The sequence below is a fragment of the Mesocricetus auratus genome, unplaced genomic scaffold (genome assembly GCF_017639785.1).
Source record: "Mesocricetus auratus isolate SY011 unplaced genomic scaffold, BCM_Maur_2.0 Super-Scaffold_100003, whole genome shotgun sequence".
NCBI classification, from domain to species: domain Eukaryota; kingdom Metazoa; phylum Chordata; class Mammalia; order Rodentia; family Cricetidae; genus Mesocricetus; species Mesocricetus auratus.
The window spans coordinates 43,136,882-43,160,592 of record NW_024429188.1 but is presented as its reverse complement, the minus strand read 5'-3'; the positions used below and the strand labels follow the sequence as shown (position 1 = coordinate 43,160,592).

Genomic DNA, 23,711 nt, shown 5'->3' with positions numbered 1-23,711 from the left:
CACTAGCCTGTGTCAGCTTGCCACCAAGCTGTCTGTACTCCCACCTTTGTGGAGCATGTTAATAGTACTTTCAGGTAGATCTTTTCTGATGTTTGTGACAGTTGCTGTCATATAAACATTCCACTGTCTTCAGCTGATTTTCAGGGCAGAGTTCAGTATTTTAAGTCACACATTTCAACCTTCTCAGTCAGGCTCTAAACTACCTTTTTAGTCTTATCTGCTATTATTCAACCACAGAAATTCAATCTTTATTTCCCATAAAGTATAGCATGGGTTCTGTCTTTGTTCATACTTCTTACTTTGCCTGAATACTTTCCTCCTTTTCCTCTCCTTTGTAGCTCCATGTTAAGTGTCACATATCTGCTATTCATTTAGACAATTAATGGTACGTTCCTCTAGAGTTCCAAATTGCATGAATTCTTTCTGAACCTATGGTTTATCTAATCTGTGACCTAGGGCTAAGTGACTGCATCTCTAATTAATCTTAGTTTACTCCTTTTGTAAAATGTAGATAATGATGACTGTGGCTAACAAAAGGGATTATTATCAGATTTAAAAGCATTAATAATATGCATGGAATATTTAGCATGACTCCTGGTAAATAGCAAATATACAATAATTATACGATACTATTGCTGTTTACCCTTTCTGTGCACAGTGTCTAGCATTACAATTATTGTTTCTGTGTCTCATTCCATTTTTAGGCAATGGAAAGTAGCAATTATGTCTTATTTGTTTTTGTGCCCCTGGTAATTGACACTTGTTTGATGAATGCATAATTGGATGAATGAATGTTCTCACAGAACTGAAAGAAGATGCCAAGTAATGAGTTCAAATAGAAACTGAATCACATTCTGGCATTTATTCTTCTTGTGACTGTGAACAAACTTCCAATTTAGAAAATTAGTAAGTTTTATTGGACCAAAAATTGACAGTTTTTCCTCAAATGAGAGTTTATTAACAATACATACACAATATTTATATATGCATGTATAAATATGCACATATTACACTATATATATATATATATATATATATATATATATATATATTTACCTGAGTGGAAGGAAATGTGATCTGAGGATTGCCCTTTCAACCTTACCTTAACTTTCTCTAACCTATCCAGGATACATCCTAGTCCATGGTTAATAATTCACGGGACACTTAGGTAGATCATAGGGACTTTACTAATGAGAAGCTGATTTTCAATAGAGCTGAAAATCTCCAGAGTAAATTCATATTCCTTAGTGTCCCTTTTATTGTGTTGTTTTTAATCTTTTGGGACATGATCTCACTTCAAGTCAAGTTTGTCTGGAACCTGTGATTCTCCTGTTCTACTTTCCAAGTGCGGAGATATCAGGCATGGTAGCACATGAGTCTAATAGTTCTTGTACTTCATACAACTTTCTGAATCTTTCCTGTCAAAAGGCAAAAATGGAGCAAAGAATGAAAGAATAATTTTGACCTAGGCATCATAGGAAAATAATCATTATTTCCCAAAGGGAAAAAATGAATAGTCCTAAAGCTACACTTCTTTGTTATTCTATAGATAAAAAGAGAAAAGAATAAAAGTAGTTCCTAAAGGATGTTTGGTATTTTTCCAGTCTCATATTGTCATTCATTCAGATATAAAATAGCAGGATTTGGAATTTTATTCTCCCTCATAAATATTTTTTGAGCTAAGAATAGAGCTTTCTATGTGGCTGTTTCCCCAAGTTCTAAAAGTTATGGGAAAGACACAAGGTGAGTAAACATGTTGAGGGTAACTAAACTCTAGCTCATTGGTTTCTGACATTTTACAAAAATCTTAAGGTGTTATATTATGGTGCCCAAGTTTATTCATGATAGAAGTGTCACATATCACACACACACACACACACACACACACACACACACACACACACACATGCCCAAGTTTAGTTATGATAGAAGTGTCACATATCTCACACACACACACACACACTCACACACACACCACATGTAACTTCTCAGTGCATATATATCATCATACATACCTTTTCCAATCTCTTTGGTAATGGTAGTCATAGTACTTAAATGTTCTGTGAAAAAAGACAAGAGGTTGATCCTATTATTCTTTGTATCAACCTATAGGATTTCTATGGGAAATTTACAATACTTGAAGCAACTTCTTTCTGGAATTTACTACTTTATTAAGGTCTCTTTGATTGGATTTGATATCTGCTCTAGGAGAACAAGGGCATCCATGTCTAGCACTTTAAACCTAATCAAAAATCCATGATAAGACTGTGTGTCTGGTAGGGGGTAGGGAATACCATTGTTTGACAAATTAACATATAATCAAGCCACCTTCTAAAAAGCTACATTCATCCTTTTAAACATATGGTACTCTCTCAACTTTAATGAAAGAAAACTGTTTCCTGTGAATAATGATGAAAGCAGAGGCCTATCGCTGCACAGGTGCTCAGGCCTAAAAAACACATAGTATCCACTGTATGCTTTGAGGAACACTGTGGAAGAAGTGTCACTAAGAAGTCTCACCACGTAGTCTTGGTTAGCCTGGAACTTGCTATATTATAGACCAGGCTGGTCTTGAACTCAGAGATCTACCCACCTGCCTCTGCCTCCAGAGTAATTAAATTAAAGATGTACAACACCACACCTAGCATAAATTGTTTATTATTACATTTTCAAAAGTGAGAACTTCAGATTAATAAAGTTCATCCAAGCTACTATGTATTAAAAAAAGAATGTAGGAATTAGAAGACACAGAGAAGCGCTGCAAAATATCATCTCCTGAGGGGAAAAAAAGCCCCTGTAATCACAAACTCAAAGCAGGTGTGGCTGCCTGTAGTGGATCTGCACAAGAATGGCACTATCAACAGTCAAGCACAGTTGGAGGAGGGGCTCAGAGGACTCTTCCCCTCATGGCTGGACATTGCTAGAGATAGATAAGAGAGAGTGAGGACCATTGCCTTCAGTTAAGTACACTGATGATTTATCTCACCAGGCTCCAACAAATAGTTCCAATCCCAAAGGTCAAGCAGATGGCTCTGACTAAACTGAATGTCACAAAACCAACCAAAATGTCATGAAAAAGAAAGGGACTGACTGGTCTGGGGAAAGAGGTAGTTAAGGTAGAGAGAGTAAACAGAATACATTAACAGACATGCAAGAAATTGTCACATACAAAATGTCATCAGTAAAAATCAATATTAAAATGTTAATTTGATTTTGAGTGTTCACAGGAAACAAGGACAAGTGCATAGACCTATAAACCAAAATATAGCTTACCCTATGCCTTTATTTCTGTGTTTCTTATCACTTTCTCTATCCCCATTGAATATTATACTATTTCTCTTCCACCATTTCCCATTATCCCTTCAGTCATCCCTTGCTGTCAAGTGTATTTCTGTACACATTCAATCCTGTCTCAAAATAATTCTTCTTTTCTTTCTTCAGTGAAGCTGAACTATTTTCTGAGGTATGTGCTATTCAAATACTGTTTCTCCCATTCTAGTAAAGATTGATTTCTTTTGATATTCACATTGACTAGGCAGAAAAACTAAACATTTCTTTTGACCATTATCTAGTATTTCTCTTTGTCCCTGGAAGCCATTGGTTATCAATATAGTCTTTCTCAATTCTGCTCCCAGGAATAGACTGTTTCATTCTTGTCACATGGTGTGTTCACTCCAGTTTTACCACTCATGGTCAATCATGGTCATATTGGATCGCTCCTCCAGGTCTGCAGCACCTCAGAAATTCCAAACTTGACAAAAATCTCTCATTTTAATGCTCATTATTTTGTTAGCAAAAATCCTGTTATTCTCCCATCATTAAACATTTTATTCCTAAATCATAGGAATTCCTGACCTACCAATTTATCCATGGTCTTCTCTTCCACTAATGAATAGATTAGAATCCATGGTCTATAACTTCAAACTCTGACATACGGAATCACAGTAACTGTTCCTGCCTTGTATTTTACCCAGTATGCTGAATACCATCAGAAAACATACACATGTAAGTACTTGGATTCTCTGTGTCTAATTCTAACTAATCCCTCAATGCTATAAGATAACAGTGACTTAATTCTCCACCCCAAAGTAACTATATTAACACTTCTCTCAATTTCCTCAAGTAGTTCCCACTCAGCAGATGACACTATAAGCTACACTCCAAAGGAATCAAGAGAACAAGAGGCAGAAAATCTGCTTGTCATGACCTTTTTCTAAGCCTACACACTCATACTCTTTTTTTCTGTCTTCTCTTTTATCACAATAGAAGGATTATCTTCCTGCAGCATTGTATTAATCTTTCATCTTAGATGTCGTTCATATACCTCATAGTTTCATCAGGAACTTTATCAAAGAAATAGATTTTTTAGAAATTGGAAACAACCTAGAGGTCTCTCAACAGAATAATGGGTAAAGAAAATGTGGAACATTCACACAATGGAGTATTACTCATCTTTTTCAAAAAATGATATCATGAAATTTGAAAGCAAATGAATGGAACAAGAAAAACATCATCCTGAGTAAGGTAACCCAGACCCAGCATGACGAACATGTTGATATCCATTTATATGTGGATATTAGCTGTTAAGTCAATAACTAAGCCACAATCTGCAGACCCACAGAGGGTAGGAATAAAAAGATAGACCTCATTAGGAAAGGGAAGTAGAACAGATAATTATAAATTGACAAGGATGGGGGACTGGAACAGAAGGATCAAGTGGATACAGGGTTGTAGGAGGGAATACTGTGGGAAACAGCTAAAATTAAGTGACATTTAAGGGGTAGTATGAAAGCCTTATACAGTAGAAACTTCCTAAAGTACATATATGAAGATGATCTTAATGAAATAGCTAAATAACAAGGGAGGAAGAGTCCCAGCTAGACATCTCTTGTTACCAATTAAAGCTTCCTGTACCAGGATTAGGATACACCTATCTAATTGAGTTGTTGGCCAAAGTGGCCCAATGGGAAGGCTCAAACAACTCAGGCTTTTGCCAAGCCTATAGGTTGCTCTCCACAAACTGAGAGTAAGGCTCCGTTGCTGAAGATAACTCCTACACAATTTACTGAACATGGAGAAGTTAAGCTGGTGCCTGCATAGAGCCTTTCCTTTTAAGTTCTAGCTTCTTTAGTACAGAAATGCACTCTGTGTTCTCTCAAAAGAGCAACATAAATGCCAATCCAGTCACAAATCCTTCAATCTACAATGGTGGCTTGTCTGCGAGATGTGCTAGGGTGATGATGGCACAAAACTTGTAAGAGTAACCAACCAATAACTGATTAGACATAAGGTCCACTTTATGAGATGAAACCCATACCCAATACTACCTGGGTGACCAAGAACCAAGGACAAGATAGCCCTGTGACCTAGGGAAAAACTAAATAATGTTGGTCTAAAAGAGGAAAACAAAACAACAAAAAAGCATAGTGATTAAATGATTCCTAATTATATTTTGCTATATTCATAAAACAATGCCTACTCAGTCATTGTCAGAGAAGTTTCCTCCTACAGCATTTGGGAACAAATATACAGAACCACAGCCAGACATTATGCAGAGTGTGAGAGACTTTGGAACACTCATCCCAAAGTGGGAAATCTCCATCAAATCCCTTCCTGCTCAGAGCTCAGGGAACACTAAGAGAGAAGAGGCAGAAAGAGTGTAAAAACCAGAGAGGATGGAGGACATCAAGAGAAAAAGACCATCTAAATCAGCATGAGAAAAGCTTACATGAACTCCCAAAGATTAAGGCAACATGTGCAGGGACTGCATGGGGTTTGCACTATGTCCTCTGCATAAATATTACGGCTTCTAGTTTAGTGTTTTTATCAGATTCCTGATGGTACTTATGAGTCTGTTTCTGGTTCTTGTGCCTTCTCTTGGGTTCATTTCCTTTTGTGGGTTTGTCTTATATGATTTTGTTGTGACAGTTTTTGCTTTATCTTATTTATTTGTGTCTATTTAAAAAAAATGAACGAGGGAATAAATGGAAAACATAGCCACTAGGGTAAATGCTAGCAACTGAACACTCACTTCTGCTGAGAGAGGTAAAATACATTTTCTTAAATGGAGTGATCCTGTGTATATCAATCAGTCTAGGTCAGGCCTCTTTTTCAGGAGTAGCTGATCAACATACACATGTGCATTTTGTTGGTTTTTCGAGACAGGGTTTCTCTCTAGCTTTGAGGCTGTCCTGATGTGCTTGCTTTTATTTGATTACAGTTTGATGGGTTCTTTCTTGTTTGTTTTGCTGTTTAGGTGTTCTTTTATATTGTTTTCTTGTTTTGGGGAAGGTGTTGTATGGGGCTTTCACTTGTGAAAACAAGAATTTAAAGTTGGGTGGGTAGGGAGAGAGAGAAGATCTGGAAGGACTCGAGGGAAGAGGAAAATATGGTCAAATATATTTAAAATTAAAAATTGTTTTAAATAATAAAATAAAACCTTAATAAATAAAATAGTTGGGCTTTTTATTTCTATCTTTCTTTAATTCTTTCTTCTGATTGCCCTGCTAATATATGTAGAGTCAGAGCAAAATGGAAGCAATTCATATTGAATAAACAAAAAAATCGCAAACAGATTAAGAGTTGTGGGCTGGATCTTCTCAAGTGTTAATCTGAGGTACTCTGATGATACATACTGAAATGGTCTCATATTTTTGATGGCTCATATATAAGGATAACTTATTGTAAGGTAAGAAGAGAGCCTATTTTCTTGAATCTATTGTACCTTGATAGTGTATCTTGTGGTCTGTAGTCTCAATAATCAAAAGTATCTTCCCTCTCTATGTCTTTTGATAGAGTCAGTGGCTGCCAATCTCAGAATACCTACTCTAATACCATTATTTTCCAAAGCAGTATGATACATGAAAAAAATTTAAAAACACACATGCAAGTACCATTATATGGACCGAGCTGGTTATAATTAGGAAAATATATGTGTATATATAAATACAAATTTGTGCATGCAATAATAATTAATGGAAAAGAGGTCATGACTTTGAAATGGAGTAAGAAGGACTATATGCAAGGGTTTGGAGGGAGGAAAGGAAAGGGGAAAATGCAATAATAATCTCAAAAATAAAAAGAAAGTAAAAATATGCTTTTTTCCAAGAAGGCTTCTTGGAAGGGAAACAGTGCTGGTGGCTGGACACAGTTCATGCAGAAGAGTGAGACATTTATCATTTAACTTACACAGAGATAGTTCTGAAGAATGCCATGGAAAAAACCTTCACAAAACCAAGATTAGAGGATCCACTAGAATTATTTTTCTTTTCTTTAGAAAAGGGATCACTGTGATCTGGGAGAGTGGATCAGTGTGTGTGTGTGTGTGTGTGTGTGTGTGTGTGTGTGTGTGTGTGTGTGTATGTGTGTGTGTGTGTGTGTGTAATGTGATCTATATATGCTCACATGTATTTGTTCAGGTATGTGTGCTCATGACCATGCATGCAAAGGCTAGAGGAGGGCACTGAATGTTTTGTTCTACTGCTTTCCAACTTTGTTTCACTGATAGTCTTGCACTGATCCCAGAACTTGCTGCTTGGCTTAGCTAACTAGCCACTGAGCTCCCAGGATCTTCCTGTCTTCTTCCTGTAACACTTGGGTTACAGATACTTTGGTCTTTTAAGTGGCTGCAAACTTGGGTTCTCATGCTTGCTTGCAAACATTGTTGCCCACTCTGTCATCTTCCCAGCCCCATGTATTTGTCCTTGACAATGAACACATCAAAGAAAGATTCACTAGTAATTTCCTTGAAATAGTATTTCTCTTGGACTTTCAATGATGAATTTGAAAACTAACTAATTAGTTTTTTGTCAATGGGTAGTAAATCCATACTAGCAAAGAGTGCTCCCAGTTGCAATCTAGGCGAACTCACCCATGTGAGCTTATTACATTTGCAAGGGAGGATGGGAAATGCAGCTTTGGTAAATATCTAACCAAGGGCCCTGATCTGTGATAAAACCTGGTTCTTCTGAGTCAGTAGGGGAAGGGCAAGCTGTTCCTTACTATCACCTATTTTCTACAGGCTAGACAAAAGGTTAGAAGATAACACACTTGGGAGATTTGGGTCTTACCTTCATGAGTCAAGACAGTAAAGATGGTCTCCATGCCAGCATGAACATGATCAGTCACATGGCAGTGCATCAGCCATGTCCCAGGGTTGCTGGCTACCATTTCCACAACCTCAAATGTCCCTGGAAAGAGATCCACAACATCTGCCCGGTAACTGTGTCCATTCTACAAGAAAGTTGATGGGGGAGAAAAACTGAAAATTATAGGAATAGATTTACAACTTATAAGAACTAAAAGTCTATGATGTTCATTTTAGAGTCTTAATAGTGTAAAATATCTGTAGCAACGAGAAACCTCAAAGGTCCATTTTATTTATCTCTCCTAGAATCCAGGCATGCAAACTAAAACAACAGAACTCTTTTCTCCTGCTACTTTTTCATAAAGTGCCACAGATGAAAGGTATAATCAGTTCTTGTAGAGGGTTAAAACCTAGTTTCCCTGAAATTTTCTATAAGCTAAAATCTGGAGAGTCTGGATTAAGTTCTGACCTCTAAGAAGGATCTTCATGTTTCCTTTAGAAGTGAATTAATTCAGCTAAGTTACTCCTTCTTGGCAAGAACCTGATCAAAATAGTTCTAGATCTCTGTCTACAATGATGCCTCCAATTCCATGCTCTTTCCTATGATTAAAACATTTCCAGAATCATACATTGTTCTATGTAGCTCCTGAATTTAAACTCTTGCAACGATGTTTTAAAGACTTTCAGGGATTTTAAGAATATTTGAAATTCCTTGCTGCTCAAATCATTGCTCATCGAGTCTAAAGTCTTTGGCTCAGATACAGTGACACAGGTTCCTTCTGTCTACTTGACTTTTCAATGAGACATTCTTACTTATCAGAAAAAAGCTAAAGCACAGAAGTGACTACCTGTGAGGGTCAACCATATTTCAGCTCACCTGATAGAGAAAACTCTCTGCATGGAAGTGTACAGTGTGAATGTCAGTATCTTGGCCCATGGCTAGCATGTACCAGGCTACCCGTTCTCCTTGGTATACTGTGAGACCCCTGAGATTAGCGTAGAGTTTCCCATTGATAGCTGTAAAAGAAGAAAATGTCTCATATCTTTTCTTTTATTCATATTTAACCACTGCCCTATGTCTATTTCTCATCATTTCTGATGATCGTAATAGGCTAGTATTTTGCTACATCTCTCTCTTCAAAATATCTTCCACAATAATAATATCAGAGTTATTTCCAAGCAACTATTCTAACCATGTAATTCTGAAGTTAAAAAAAGTTAAGGGTTCCTCTCTTTCCCAAAGAACAAGTGCATGGCTCTGTAGCTCAGCTAATAAACTCATTTAAAATGTACTTCCACACCAACTTTCCCAGATTCACCTCCTACTGACAATGGCATTGATTCCAATGAGTGGGATTTTTTCTTTCCCTCTTGTCAATATTTACTGCCTTATTTTTTCTCTTTAAAATTTTGCCTCCTTAAGAAAACTTTTCTGATTTCCTAAGCTCCTCTATGTAACCTCAATTTCTTATATCACCTTCCCCCTTTGAACTCCTCCAGTACTCCTCAGCATGATTCATTAGAGCTCTCCAAAATCTGTCTTCTAAGTTTATTTATCTTTTAAGGTGTGAAAGCTTATGTTACCAACTTGTCTTAGGTTACTAATAAGCAGGAAATAAATTCATATACTACAGTGCTATAGCTTTCTTGCACATTTGCACAAGCAGATAACTCAGACTGCAATATACATTGTTTAATTAACACATTCTCTTCCAAAGTCACATCCTATGCTGCAAAGACACTGAACTATTCATTGTTACATTAACTCCCATTGGTACGATCTTACCCAAAATCATTTCCTCCCACATCTCATTTTCTCATATATGAGAGGTAATTTCTACTCTACTTTTCAAGAGGAAAATAATGTAAGGAACAGGTACAGTATTTCTCGATGTCTACCAACATCAAATTGTGGATTTGGTAAAAAAAATGAACAAAAATTGTTCAGTTCATCCACTTCTAGATATTTTATCTCTTTGATAATAGAAAAGGGTGCAAATTGGTTCTCTAATTGGTTCTGGTAAGATCCTGCCTGTCTTAATGCAGAGAAACTTTCTTGTCCACTGATGTCAATGACAATTTGAAAACCTATTCATTGCATGGAAAGTATCAGTAATCATATTTAGTTATAAAATCAAATTCAGTTTTCCAATTAGCATTCTCAGTAATAAGGCTCATATTTTATCTTAACCATTTATTTTTCTCATTTTGTTCAGAAATGTAAAAGAGGAGTTAAAATATTATTTACTTGTCCTCTTGGACTGACTGCAACATTATTTTTCTTGGTATTTATAGCACTAGTGCTCAGAATATGTTCAAAAATATCTGCTATCTAGCTACCTAGGTAGAGTGATATCTGAAGTTTGGAAAAGTGGGCACCTGAGTAGATGAAGGTGAGCATTAGCCAAATCCTGAATTGGGAGGACCTAACCGTGCCCTCGTTTCCTCTTTGTTCTAGCTCATTTTATTTCCTTGATTTGACAGAAACTAAGAAAGTTCACTTTGTAAAGTTGTGAATCATCTGTTCTAGTGTGAATCACTCATCTTTCCATCAAGGGGAAACAGATAAAATCTGTAGGACAATGGGATACTACTTTTGAGTTCCATTAGAGTCATTATAAAAGCTGCACCTCACTTTCAGATCAAAAAAGTCTTGGGCAAGAAGTGGTAGGGAGAGATCACTTCATACATTCCACTGCACTTAAGCCCTCCCTCTTATTCGTGACTTTCTCTTTTTTGTGCAAAGCTACCAGATATCTAGAGCAAAGGGAGGCTTTGATGATACAATTCTCCCACCCCAGCTCCACTCAAGAATCAAAAAGTTTTTTATTGTATGGAACATAAGCTCAGTGTGCTATTTTCTGTGGCTGTCTTCTCCAACTACTCCATGTAAATTTAAATTTTGCATTACATATAGTAAAAATGATAAGTTGTCCTTCATTTGTCTATATTGGGGCAGAACAGATCCAGAATTAAAAATAGTGATTCAGTATCGTGCTTTTGAGAGGAAAACAAACTCAGAATTTTGACACAGAGGGGTACTTACAAGGCGGCTAATTATGTATATAGAGGGTCATAAATGTCCATGTTCCTTTATCTAGATTGTTAAAATTTGCTTGTGCCATCATGATAACTTTAAAGAGTTAGCTTCCTTCTTTTTGGGCACCTCATCTAGTCTGGGCCATGTATCTGTTCTGCAAATATGTGTGTAGAATAATAAGAAAGTTTTTTTCTAAGTCATTCCCATTCCACTGTCCAAGTTTCTCATCTTTTCCAGATAATAGAGGTGAACCTAGCAGATCATCTTATGAAAACAGGGTGGACTACTTTGAAATAAGAGTAGCTTCTTTTCTACAGACCATGCATTTTATTGCTCTCCAAGAAGGTCTCATCCTGTAGATTAACATGGTTTGTCTCTTGGGGCCCATATGTTGCAACGTTCTCTTCCAGATACCAAGACTGGTTCTCATCAAAGATCAAAAACAACAAGGCAAATTCCCGGTCCATATCATTCCGACCTCCATGGGGTCCCAAGATACCCTTTCGACAGATGACTAAGGGTCCCACCAGACCACTATACATATCCTGATGAAGGAAGAAAAACATGAGGTTATTCCTGGATGACAGTTGAGTTGAGTCACATATCAGCATACTCTAAGCCCCTTAGAATTTCATCATAAATGCCTTATATTCATAAGTATGATACTCTGATATCAAAATTCATTCTACCAATCATTTAATACATAGTTGAGAGATGATGTGTAACTTATGCTTTAGCTAGATTGAACTATTCATCTATCAACCTAATGCTTTTTTAGGCAGTGCCTTCCTTCCAACATACTCCTTATCTATGGCATACTCTCATTTAGATTTCAAAATCTAGATTACAGGTAGCTTCCCTTCTGATAGCTTCTCTACTTCCCTTTTGCTCTATTGGATCATGCACTTTACATTTGTATCATCCGTAACATTAAGAAAAATACCCATAACAGAGTAGACACAATATATTTCCCATGGCTTGTCACTATTAACTGACTAGATAGACAAAATTCATTTTCCAGATTAGGAAACAGAGGCAGTATGACTTTATGATAGCTATTCCAAAGTCACTCTAGTGCCAAATTTGCGACTAGGCCCCTAATTTCCTGACAACTATCTCCATTTGTAAAAGGTATGAGAACATACTGCTTTACAGGATCCAAAATAGAAAAAAAAAAGGAAAATCCTCAGGACAAGCATCTGGTGTCATGCACTACATCCATTCTTCTTCCTGACAATTAAAATAAGGGAAGCATTTGAGGAAATTTCCTTATATCCCGGGTATTACAGAGTTTTTTGTTGTTGTTATTGTTGGTTGGTTAGTTGATTGGTTAGTTGGTCGGTTGCTTTAGTTTTTGTTTGTTTGTTTGTTTGTTTGAACTCCATCTTTTGTCATGGTTTTGCCAGGTAGTTTGCCCATTTCTGGGATCCTCCTTTAAATACTCAATTTTTTCTTTACCTTGATGGGATCCACTGCCGAATAATAAATCCAGGAAACACAAGCAGAGTCACTGGGTCCAGGACCAGCTCTGTCTGGAATGTTCCACTGGTAAGTAAGTACTTCACCTAAGAAAGGTAGAAAGGGAGGTCTCATTGAAGCAAGTAAAACATTTCTATCAATTTCTAAAGGCTATATTGGCTGAGTCTCAGCACCCTTAAGATCCCTTTCCATCATTCTCATACCAGGCACCATTTTATTTTTGTCACATTTTTCTCCCTTCTTGAAAATTACTCAGTATTACATTTCTAGCCTCTCCATGCACAAAAGCTCAGTCCTAATCCTGTGGCAATGTGATCCTGCTGCTGTTTGCACTAGCTATGATGATCTATCATTTGGGTTCTGTGTTCATCTTGATTTCTTGCTGCTGCCTCCTTAATGAAACTGTTTCCACAAACTCTGTTCTCATCTCCCTCCCTTCTTTCAATACCCTATGGAAGATTTCATTCACGTATTATGATATATGTCTTGAAAAATCTTAAGTACTTCAAGATAGACCTACTTTGTTACTAAATTCTCACACCAAAATTGTAATTAAATATTAGGCATCATTTTAATACTGTCCTAATAGCAGATAAAAATAATAATTTTCTATTGGGGGTTATAATTCAATAGTAGAGCATCTTAGTATGTATGAAGCCCTAGCTTCTATCTTCAGGACCAAATACAACCTAAAATTGTTATAAATTATCTTATTTTTTCAATTTTGCCTCTGATGTTTAGAAATAGCATTCCTATTTTCTAGTTGCTAAGACATAAACTTTAGTTTTCTTTGCCACTTTAACATTCATTTATTCAACATCCAATGAAGTACCAAGTCTTATGATATAGTTTAGTTTTTTAAGATTTATTTTATTTCAAATTCATGTATATGGGGACTATGTCCACATAACGCTGATGGCCATTTAGACAAGAAAGCACCATGATATCCTTTGGAGCTGGAACCAGAGACAGTTCTAAGCTGCCTGGTGTGCCTTTTTGGAACTGAATTTATGTCCTCTGGAAGATAAATATTTATTCTTAACAATTGATTCATATCTTTACTCCAAATACTTTCAAGATTCACAAGTAGTTGCCATTAGAGATTGTAAAATCTGCTAAAAAAAAAAAGAGGAATGTGCAGGAAGCTCCATTAATGCAAATTTGATGAGTCAGCACCTATTACAGGGTGAGGTTTTCAATTTTTTTTTATTATCCAAGTTCCTTTAAGTAGCCCCTGAACCATCACTGCTGCTTTAAGTACTCCAATAAACTCACCAGTTCATGAAGGTAAATTTGTATAGAGTAGCTTGATTGACCAATTGTCACTGCTCTATCTGTGGTGAATAGATTTCTGTTCACATCTCTATAAGAAAAGTGACTAACTCCTAACTCTAAGAAGTCCCTCAGCCTCTAACCTTGCCTTTTCTTTTTTATTATTAATTTTTTTAAGTTTAAATTTAGATCAGAAACATGGTTGGTTCACAAGTCAGTTCCAGGTCCCTTTCCCTCCCCTCCTCCTGTGCCCTCCCCCCAACTCCCCCATTATCCCCTCATTTCCCCAGGGAGGGTGAGGCCCTCCATGGGGGTGTCCATAGATTGCCATTTCATCCAGGGCAGGGCCTAGACACTCCCCCAAGAGTTCAGGGTGAGAGTGCATCTCTCATTGTTGGATGGGAGTCCAAAGTCCATGTGTATACTCGGGATGAATACTGATCTACTGCCCAAGGCTCAATAGATTACCTAGGCCTCCTCACTGACACCCACATTCAGGGGGTCTTGATCAGTCCCATGTTGGATTCCCAGGCATCATCCTTGTCATAACCTTGCCTTTTCTAAACAACTTCCAATTATTCTCATATTGACCTTGTATAGCAACTTTATTGAGATATGGTTTACAAGCCATACAATTCATTCATTACCAAACTATCCAAATTTCATCATTTGATACTTTTATACATATATATGATTATCATATAGTTCATAAATATATTTAAAATAACAGAAAAAATAAAATATTGCTCCCATAAATAATAGAATTTCACATAGTTTTCTAACTACTACCATGATGTATTTTAGAACTATTCATTACAATCAACAAATTCCTATATTCTTGTCATCCTTTAATCTACCCATCACTCCAATGCAACTACAAATTTGTTTTCTATCTCATTCTGAACATTTCACACAAATTGAATCATTTTATTGTCTTTCTCTTACTAATTTAATTCTTATAATATTGTAATGGTCTACACATGCTGCCACTTAAACAGTTGTTTTTTTATTGCCAAAGCATATGACATTTTATGGATATATTACATTTTACTCATCTACTCATCAATTGACAGATATTTGGTTATTTCTGTTTTGAGCATAATATGAATGACACTGACATTAAGGACTACAGTTGTAGCTCAGTGATAAAGTGCTTTCCTAGCATGAGTGAGACCTTTGGCTTAATTCAAAACACCATAAAATTGCCACCATTAATTATCATATAAGCTTTTATATGAAGTTATGTTTTCATTTGTCTTGGGTATATAACTTGGGATGGACTTATTGAACTATACAGTAATGGCAATTTTTAACAATTGGAAGAATTGGCAAACTGGTTTGCAAAGCAGTGGAATCATCAAACATCACTGTGCACATTCTAAGTCCTCAATATTCTCATAAAAACTAGTTATCTTTTTTCTTAATTTTGCTTCAATGAAGGAAATAGGATATTCTAATGAAATTCTGATATGTTGTTCTCTCATGTCTAATGATGTTAAGAATTTTCTCTGTCATTTTCTGGTATTTTTAAATACATTTTGAGAGAAATATTTATTTAAATAATTTGCTAATTTATTTTATGAAACAACATAAACAATTTAACAAAACAAAAACAAACTAGCCAATAAAAATAAGCAAGACTTTGAATGCACAATTCACTAAATATTATATAAAAATATAAATAAGAATATAAAAGACTTTCAGCAGCAGCAGCTATCAGAAAAACGAAAATAAAAATAAAAAATCTCAATGATCTTGGTTTTTTTAGCTTAATGGTAGAATTTTTCCCAACATGCACAAGAACATGGCTTTGCCTTCACCGTCGATAAATAAGCACAATATTATATCACTGATCACATATGATTAATAACTTCAAGTAATTTTCATGTTCACTAAAGTTATAAACTACTAAAATATATATCATCTTGGAATCCATGTCCTCTGGTATTAGACCAGCAGATGCTAAACAAAGCTGATAAAAGCTGCTTGGTCCTGCTTATTGTAGCATTTAAAAATCTATGTGGTCTCGGTTATGTCCCAAGTGCTATTTAATTTTGTAGCTCCATATCCTGTCCTCTTTGGTGACTCCAATGTTTACCACATTCTTTCAGGTCTCACCTGTTTTGTACCTCACACTCCAAAACTAATTTTCACTCAGACTTTACATAATAATAGTAATGACATTGCCAAATTCTTGTATAGCACATATAGCAAATTGAAATCCTGAATTTTCAAAAAGAAACCTTTGCAGATAGGAAGAGAAGGTCACAGACAGATGTTAAAGTAGCTGTCCAAATGCCACACATAGGACTGAAATTTGAATTTGTGAAGCCTAGGTCTAGAATTCTGTTCATACAAACTAGATTAATAACTTTTCTTGTCCTTGTGACAAAATATCTAATATAAACACCTTAAAGAAAGATTTACCATGAGTCATGTTTTTGGTACATAGTGAGTAACAAGGAATTGTAGAACAAGCAGCTTCAAATATAGTGGTCAGGAAGTAGAGTGAGGTAATGCCTTATACATTCGGCTCTTTGCTCAGAATAGGATGTCGTTGTGTACATAAACAGTACGTATTCTTGCCTTAATTTTTCTGGAAATGCCATCACAGATACACCCAGATAAGTATTTTACAAATTCCCACCAACTCCTCAGTTCAATTAAAGTGAGAAACAAAATGAGCCTTCACATACTATTGTGAAGGCTCTCATCTCTTGTACTGTCATTACCAAATCTAGTGACACATTTGTATTGATATCCACTCGTCACTCCAGTCTCAGATGAGGAAGTTCTCATTTTATGACATGAGATTATGCCTTTAATGAGAGTTCCCAATGCCATTTCTTCTTGTGTATTGTCAGATTTTCATTTATCCTCCCATCTGAATCTTTAACGTCTCCTCTAGTCATCCCTCTTCCCTTATATACCATGCTTAATTCTATCCTTGCTTCTGTTGTAACCCTAAACTGCTGCTTCTTTCAACCTAATCATGTTTCCTTTATAATTACGAATTTTACAGTTCTGCCAACATTTACTATCTTGATTTCCTCATTTCCTTTTTGCTACTTATTAATCGTCTATCTGTTTTTGGTTCAAATGTGTCCCTTTCAAAATATTATATATTGAAGTCTTAGCCCCTATTAGCTCAGAATCTGACCTCCTTTAGAAACATGGCCAAATTAGAAACAAGAGGAAATCAGTTTTAAATGAGGTTAGTAAGGCAGGCCTCCAATATTATCCAGCATCCTTAAAAAAAAGGAGAACTTTAGGTGTAGAGCCACACATAAAAAGAAAATGACACGAAGGTAGAGTATCCTGGTTGTTTGTTTGTTTTTGTCAACTTGATGCCAGCTCGAGTTATCTAGGGAGAACATAAGTTGAGAAACTGCTTCCACCAGATATTGGCAAGTATATAGGGAATTTTCTTAATGATTAATGAGGGAGGGCCCAGCTCACTGTGGATTTTACCGGGCCTGGGGCAGGTGGTCCTGGGTTCTATAAGAAAACAGGCTAAGCAAGCAGTGATGAGCAAGCCAGTAAGCAGCCTTCTTTTATGGTCTTTACTTCAGCTCCTGCCTCTGGGTTCCTACCTTGAGTTCCTGCCCTGACTTCCTTTGATGATAGAATGTGATGTGGAACTGTAAGCTGAAATAAAGCCTGTACTCCTCAAGTTTATTTGGTCATGGTCTTTATTAAGGCCTTAGAAACCTAAAACAGAAGTTGGTATCAGGTTCATGAGGTGTACTTGTGGCAGACCCGATCACACTGTCTCAGGAGTGGAAGGACGTTGGAACTTTGATCTAGGAAAGCCACTGAGTGCTCAGAGCTTAATGAGCTTTGGGAGCTGGAAAGGTAAAAAATGCTGAAAGAGATGTAAATGATGAAAGACTGGCTTGCGCAGTTTCAGAAGGAAACAAAGACTCTCCCAGGGCTAGTTGTGTGATGTTTTGTATTAAGATTCCTTGACTCTGGTCAGCTGGAGCTGAAGAGTCATGTGGTTAACAAGAGACTAGCACTACTGAAGTAAAAATTTTGCTATACTGACACAAATGATGCTGGCTCCCTGGGGCTGAGAAATAAGCTTCTGTTAAGAAAAGACCAGCATCATTTAAGAGAAACGTCCTGGATTAAAACATACAAACTGGGGTCCAGGGTGGTCAACACAGCCAAAATTGGTACTGTTCTCTAGAGTCAGGTAGTACTGGTTTTGAAGATCTGAAGAGGTAATGGAGAGCAGCTGAGGATTGGCAATATGTCATAGGGATGGGAGTCCCTGAAGAGAAGACAGTAGAGGCCACTGGTGAAGATTCATACTTAGTTGCAGAGGAGACTCCAAAATTTTGGAAATACCAGTACTACAGGATGACTACTAAGGACAGCAGCAACTGTGGCATGGAGCTGGCCTGAGCTCATGAGACAAACTGATTATGCTGCAAAAGACAGAGATGGATAAGGGAAACTGCACAGGCCTGTGGAGCCCAAAAGATTTTGATCCTGTCCCAGACATCAAGCACTGAACTGTTTACAGTGTTGTATTGTGGCTTGGTATTGTGACTGTGCCCTTGTTCTTCCCTCTTGGAGTACGAAAATATGCAACATTTATTTTATTTTTCAGGAGCCCACAGTTGAGCAATCTTAGACTTTTCCCCCTAGGTAGGTAGGTGGTCCTATGTGTGAGCAAGCCACAATGAGCAAGTCAGTACACAGTATTCCTGTATCAGTTACTGTCTCTATATTCCTGCCCTGAATTTACTCACTGAGGGATTGTGACTTGAGAGACCTAAGATGAAATACACCCTTTTACTCCCAGGTTGCTTTTGGTCATGGTGTTTAATACAACAATGGAAAATTAAGGCAGAAAACAAGGAAAAGATGGCTGTCTATAATTCAAAAAGACTGAGATCTTCAAAAACGCCTTCCCTCACAGACATTAAAAAACATAGGCAATCTTTCCCAGTACATTAATGTAGACCTCTAGTCTAGCAATTTGAGACAATAAAATGCCTGTTGTTCATACCACTCAATTTGTAGTATTTTCCTGGTTCACCACTAGAAAATTAGTGCAACTTCCACATGACAAAAATTAGTCATTAATTTGGATTCATGTATGTGCAACCCATGGCCCACAGGCTGGAGATGTTAGCAAGAAATAGAATCCCACAATATATTTTTCTCAGAAGGAAGATAGGCTAGCTTAAAAAAGAAACACAGTTTCTCATGGCTTAGGACCTGGGTGTTTGATGTGGTGTTTTGAATGAGAATGGCCCCCATAGGCTCTAGTATTTCAATATTTGGACCCCAACTGGTAGAACTGTTTGTGAAGATTGGGAGGTCTGGCCTCCTTGGAGCAGGTGTGTCATCTGGAACTGGCTTTGAGGTTTTAAAAGTCTATACCACATTCCTCTCTCTCTCTCTCTCTCTCTCTCTCTCTCTCTCTCTCTCTCTCTCTCTCTCTCTCTCTCTCTCGCTCGCTCTCTCTCTCTCCTCTCACCCTTTCACTCCCCTCTATCTCCCTCTCCCCTCTCTCCTTTCTTTCCTCTCTCTGTCTCTGTCTCTCTGTCTCTCTCTTTGCCTCTCTCTCTCCCTCCCTCCCTCTCTCCCTCTGCCTCCTACTTGCAGATGAGGATGTAAGCTCTCAGCTACTGATGCCTTAGAACCACACCTGCCTCCCAGCACTGGAAAAGCAGAAATAGGTGGATCTCTAAAAGTTTAAAGTCAACTTGACTTACACAGCAAGTTCCAGGGCAGCCATAGTTACATAGTGAGTGAAGCTCTCAAAAGAACAATCAGAATGAATACTTTGGAATACATCTAACCAAAGAAGTAAAAAAATATCTGTCTTAAAAACTTCATAACACTAAAGGAAGAAATAAAGCAAGCCACTAAGAGATTAAAATGCCTCCCACACTTACAGACTGGAAAAATTAATATTGTGAAAATGGCTACAGTACTCAAGGCAATCTACAGATTCAATGCAATCCCCATATAATTCCAATGCTGTTCTTCACAAAATTAAAAAAATCTTAAAATCCACATTGAGGTGCACTCACAAATTACAACAATAAATACCTTGGATAGCCAAAGCAATCCTGAGCAAAAAGAATAATCCTTGGTTGCATGCCAAACTGCACAGACAGAGTTAGAAAACAGCATAGAGCTGTCACAAAGCAGAAACACAAATCAGCAGAATAGAGAAGCACATGTAGCCATAGTGACCAGATACCTGGCAATAATTTCAAAAACATACATTTTAGAAAAATCTCCTCAAAAATGTTGCTAGTGAAACTGAATAGCTACATGTAGAAGAATGAAATTATATCCCTATCGTATCTCACCCAGCACAAAAACCAACCAAATTAACCTAAGACCTAAACCTGGCCTGCTGAAACTGTTAGTTCGAATAGTATGGAAAACATCTGAAGGATTAGGTATATGGGAGGACTTTCTAAAGTTAGATTGCAGTTGCTCAGTAAATAATACCAACAATTGGCAAATAAGACATCATGAGATTCGAAAGCACTGAACAGAAAGGAAACAGTTAAATGAGTGGAACGACAAGGTACAGAATGGAAGAAGATCTCTACTAGTTGGATATCTGATAAGATTAATGTCTAGAATATAAAAGAACTAAACCATGATAAATCAAATAATTCAATTAATGCACTAACAGGTCTTATATAGTTAATAAACAAATAGAAACTGTTCAAACTCACTAGTCATCAAAGAACTACAAATTAAAACTACATTGAGATTCTCATCATAGTCCCAAAAGCAGTCATTAAGAAAACAGAAAAAGAACAAAAGAACCAGGCAGTCTTGGTGCATGCCTTTAATTCCAGCACTCTGGAGGGCAGAGACAGCAAGATCTCTGTGACTTCTAGGCCAGTCTGGTCTACAGAGCATGCTCCAGCACAGTCAGGGCCTTTACATAGAGAAATATTGTCTTGAAAAGAAAACCAGGAAGGAAAGAAGAAAAGAAGGAAGGAAGGGAGGGAGGGAGGGAAGGAGGGAAGGAGGGAAGGAGGGAAAATAGAAAAAGAAAAAGAAAGAAACCCTTACACACTTCTGGTTAAAGAGTAGACTTGTCACTATGAAAATCAGTATGGGGGTTCTTCAAGAAAAACAATCCTGGGTATTTACTGAAACAACTCCAAGTCCACCCATTACAAGCATCCTTCCAGACCTAAGTTTTATCACAGCATTACTCTTAGTAGCTAAGTTATGGAAGTAACCTATGTGTCCAAGAAAGTATTGGATAAGGAAAACCTGATTTAAATAAATAAGGAATTCTTCTCTGCCACAAAGAAGAGCAAGCTTGTGTCATTTGTAGGAAAATACATAAAACTGGAGACAATCATATTAATCAAACTAAGCCAGAAATGCAAATATCATAGGCTTCATCCATTTATCATTCTTAGATCTGTATAGAGATACAGAAAATCATGCGTTTGTGTGTGTGTGTGTGTGTGTGTGTGTGTGTGTGTGTGTGTGTGTGTGTGCGTATGTATGTCCTGAAGGTATAAGTAAAACTGTACTGGAGAATAAATGAGAAGGGAAGGATAAGAAAAAGGAGAGTAAGGGAATATGGGGGAAATATGCTCAATGTACAACAGTATATACTTACATGAAATCATCTTTACCAAATACTGTGACATATGTAATGTATTCATACAACAAGAATTTGAAAAAATAATGAAAAATAAATTTTAAAAGGAAAAACTTATAAAAACAACTAGAGAATACCCTAAAATGAATTTTAAAATATATTCAAACTGAGGAGATGCTATAGACACATTTAGAGCTATAGATATCCACATTAAGCCGAAAGAGAGATATAAAGGGATGTTTCAGGTATGGTTTGACTATGACCTAACACTTCATATGTTCAAATTTACTTCATATTTTAAAGTAGTAAAATGGTACAGATTTGATCCAGCTAATTTAGAGATATGGCTTTGAGGACGTTATTAGGGTCGAAAACTGGAAAAATGAGTCTTCTGGTTTTATGAGGTGACTAGACAAACATACACACACACACACACACACACACACACACATTTTCTGTCTGTGATGGTTTGTACAGTCTCAAAATACAAAGTCATTGCTGAATGAGGTTCTCAAACCTTATACTTGTAGAACTGTGAGCCAAACAAACCCCTCTTATTTATTAAAGTAGACTGTCTGGCATTTCTTTACTGTAATCAAAAGTTACATATTAGTACACATAAACAACCCAACTTACACTCTAAGGAACTTGGAAAGTTACAAAGTAAATCATGTCCTAAACAAGGTATTTTTAACTGAACTACAGGAACTACCCAAAATACAAAAGAAAAACATGCCTTCCACTCCAATTCACCAGTTAATTCCCTCTACTTTTCATTGAGCCACACTCCCAGACCAAGAATATAAGGTGTTTAAAACAATAAATCAGAAGACTAAAGTAGGACTGGAAAGCCTTCGTCCCTTTACTAAGTGTTCCAACTCACCAGGCTCAGCAGCCTGTGGCCAGCCAGTACTAGATTCTAGAACTCCATGGGCATGTATGGAATATGGTCGACTGGCATTATTCTTGAACACCACAGTTAAGATATCACCAACCTCTCCTCTGATAAGCGGACCTGATACATACAAAAGAAGTACAAGTTTCATTAGCAGGGGAGTGAAATGGGAGACACCAAAAAAACAAGGCACACCTGCAAGATCCACAGAATTGGGAATTAATCTTCCCAAGACTAGAAGATATGCCTAGGACAATTTTCAGATTCAGAAGCCCTAAAATTGGTATTGCTACCCACAGCATGGGGGTACCTCAAAAACAGAAATATGCTTCCTACTATCCCCACTTTCATCATCCTATTTTCCTCTACGTAATAACCAAGAGCTCTTGACATTCTGAATTTTGTAGAATCATTGATAGTAAGGACTGAAATATTGCCATACACATAGCACATAGAATAGCTGTACTCTCTCCAGAGGCCAGTGGGTCCTGTCTGGTCTAGGATGAGAATAAAGACACCCATCATACAAAATCGCATGTAGTCTTGATTAAACTGAGGTATGGGGGTAATTGTGGCTTTGTGTACCATTTTTTGTTTTTGCTTGCTAGAATTCCTAAATTCACTTGCCTCTGGAGTCTTTTAAAATTTATTACCTTCAAAGGATCCATGACTCATAGGTATAGAAAATGGAAACATTTTGGGCAATGCTACTTCAGAATTCATGCTTCTACATTTCTCTCCAGTGCTTGTATTCATGTCCATTTTATGAAATAGGGCCATACTTTTAATAGTCTACATGGAATTTCTGAGAATAAGGGTTGGGAAAGCAAGCCTCCCTGATATATAGCTGTCTTAGGATGTAAGTAGAATTCCCTTACCCAAGATTCCCAAGTGTTCCTCTGGTCCAGACCTTGGCTGAGGAATCCTGAAAGTACCATCAGTGTATTCCCTGAATACAGCTTTTTTATATCTGGAACCCAGGAGCCCATCCTTGTTGCTCAGGAAAACATAACCATAACTAGAAGAATCCAAAGACTGTTATTAACACCTGACCTTCAACCGTTATTTTCAGATATGGGAAAATTAATTTAGAACTATTCTCATGTCGAATATGAAAAAATGTAAGCTCTATCCATTATAATGTCAAATTGCATTACCATGATTGAAAATAATAGGTTTGTGAAGTTGCAACAGTTATTTTCCATCATCCAGAAAGATATCTGCAGTATGCCTAACTGAGTTAAGAATCAAAAGTCTGTGGCTTTGGTTCTAGCCTTAATAGAGTCTTAGATTTGGAATTATTTTTACAAAAGGACAAGACAAAAAGTGT

At 36.9% G+C, this 23,711-nt stretch overlaps 1 protein-coding gene across 5 annotated transcripts in view; it reads right to left on the bottom strand.

Annotated features, from left to right (window-relative positions):
• The window catches only part of Heph (hephaestin), a 93,488-nt gene that overhangs the window by 3,118 nt on the left and 66,659 nt on the right, over nt 1-23,711 (bottom strand). For all 5 annotated transcript variants that reach the window (XM_040744224.1, XM_040744223.1, XM_040744221.1 and 2 more), the window contains 7 exons: nt 23,260-23,399; nt 22,370-22,501; nt 12,585-12,691; nt 11,446-11,671; nt 8,964-9,103; nt 8,070-8,232; nt 2,016-2,060 (listed from right to left, as the gene is read on the bottom strand). In XM_040744224.1, coding sequence (XP_040600158.1) covers nt 2,016-2,060; nt 8,070-8,232; nt 8,964-9,103; nt 11,446-11,671; nt 12,585-12,691; nt 22,370-22,501; nt 23,260-23,399 — 953 coding nt within the window. The remainder of the gene's footprint in view (nt 1-2,015; nt 2,061-8,069; nt 8,233-8,963; nt 9,104-11,445; nt 11,672-12,584; nt 12,692-22,369; nt 22,502-23,259; nt 23,400-23,711) is intronic.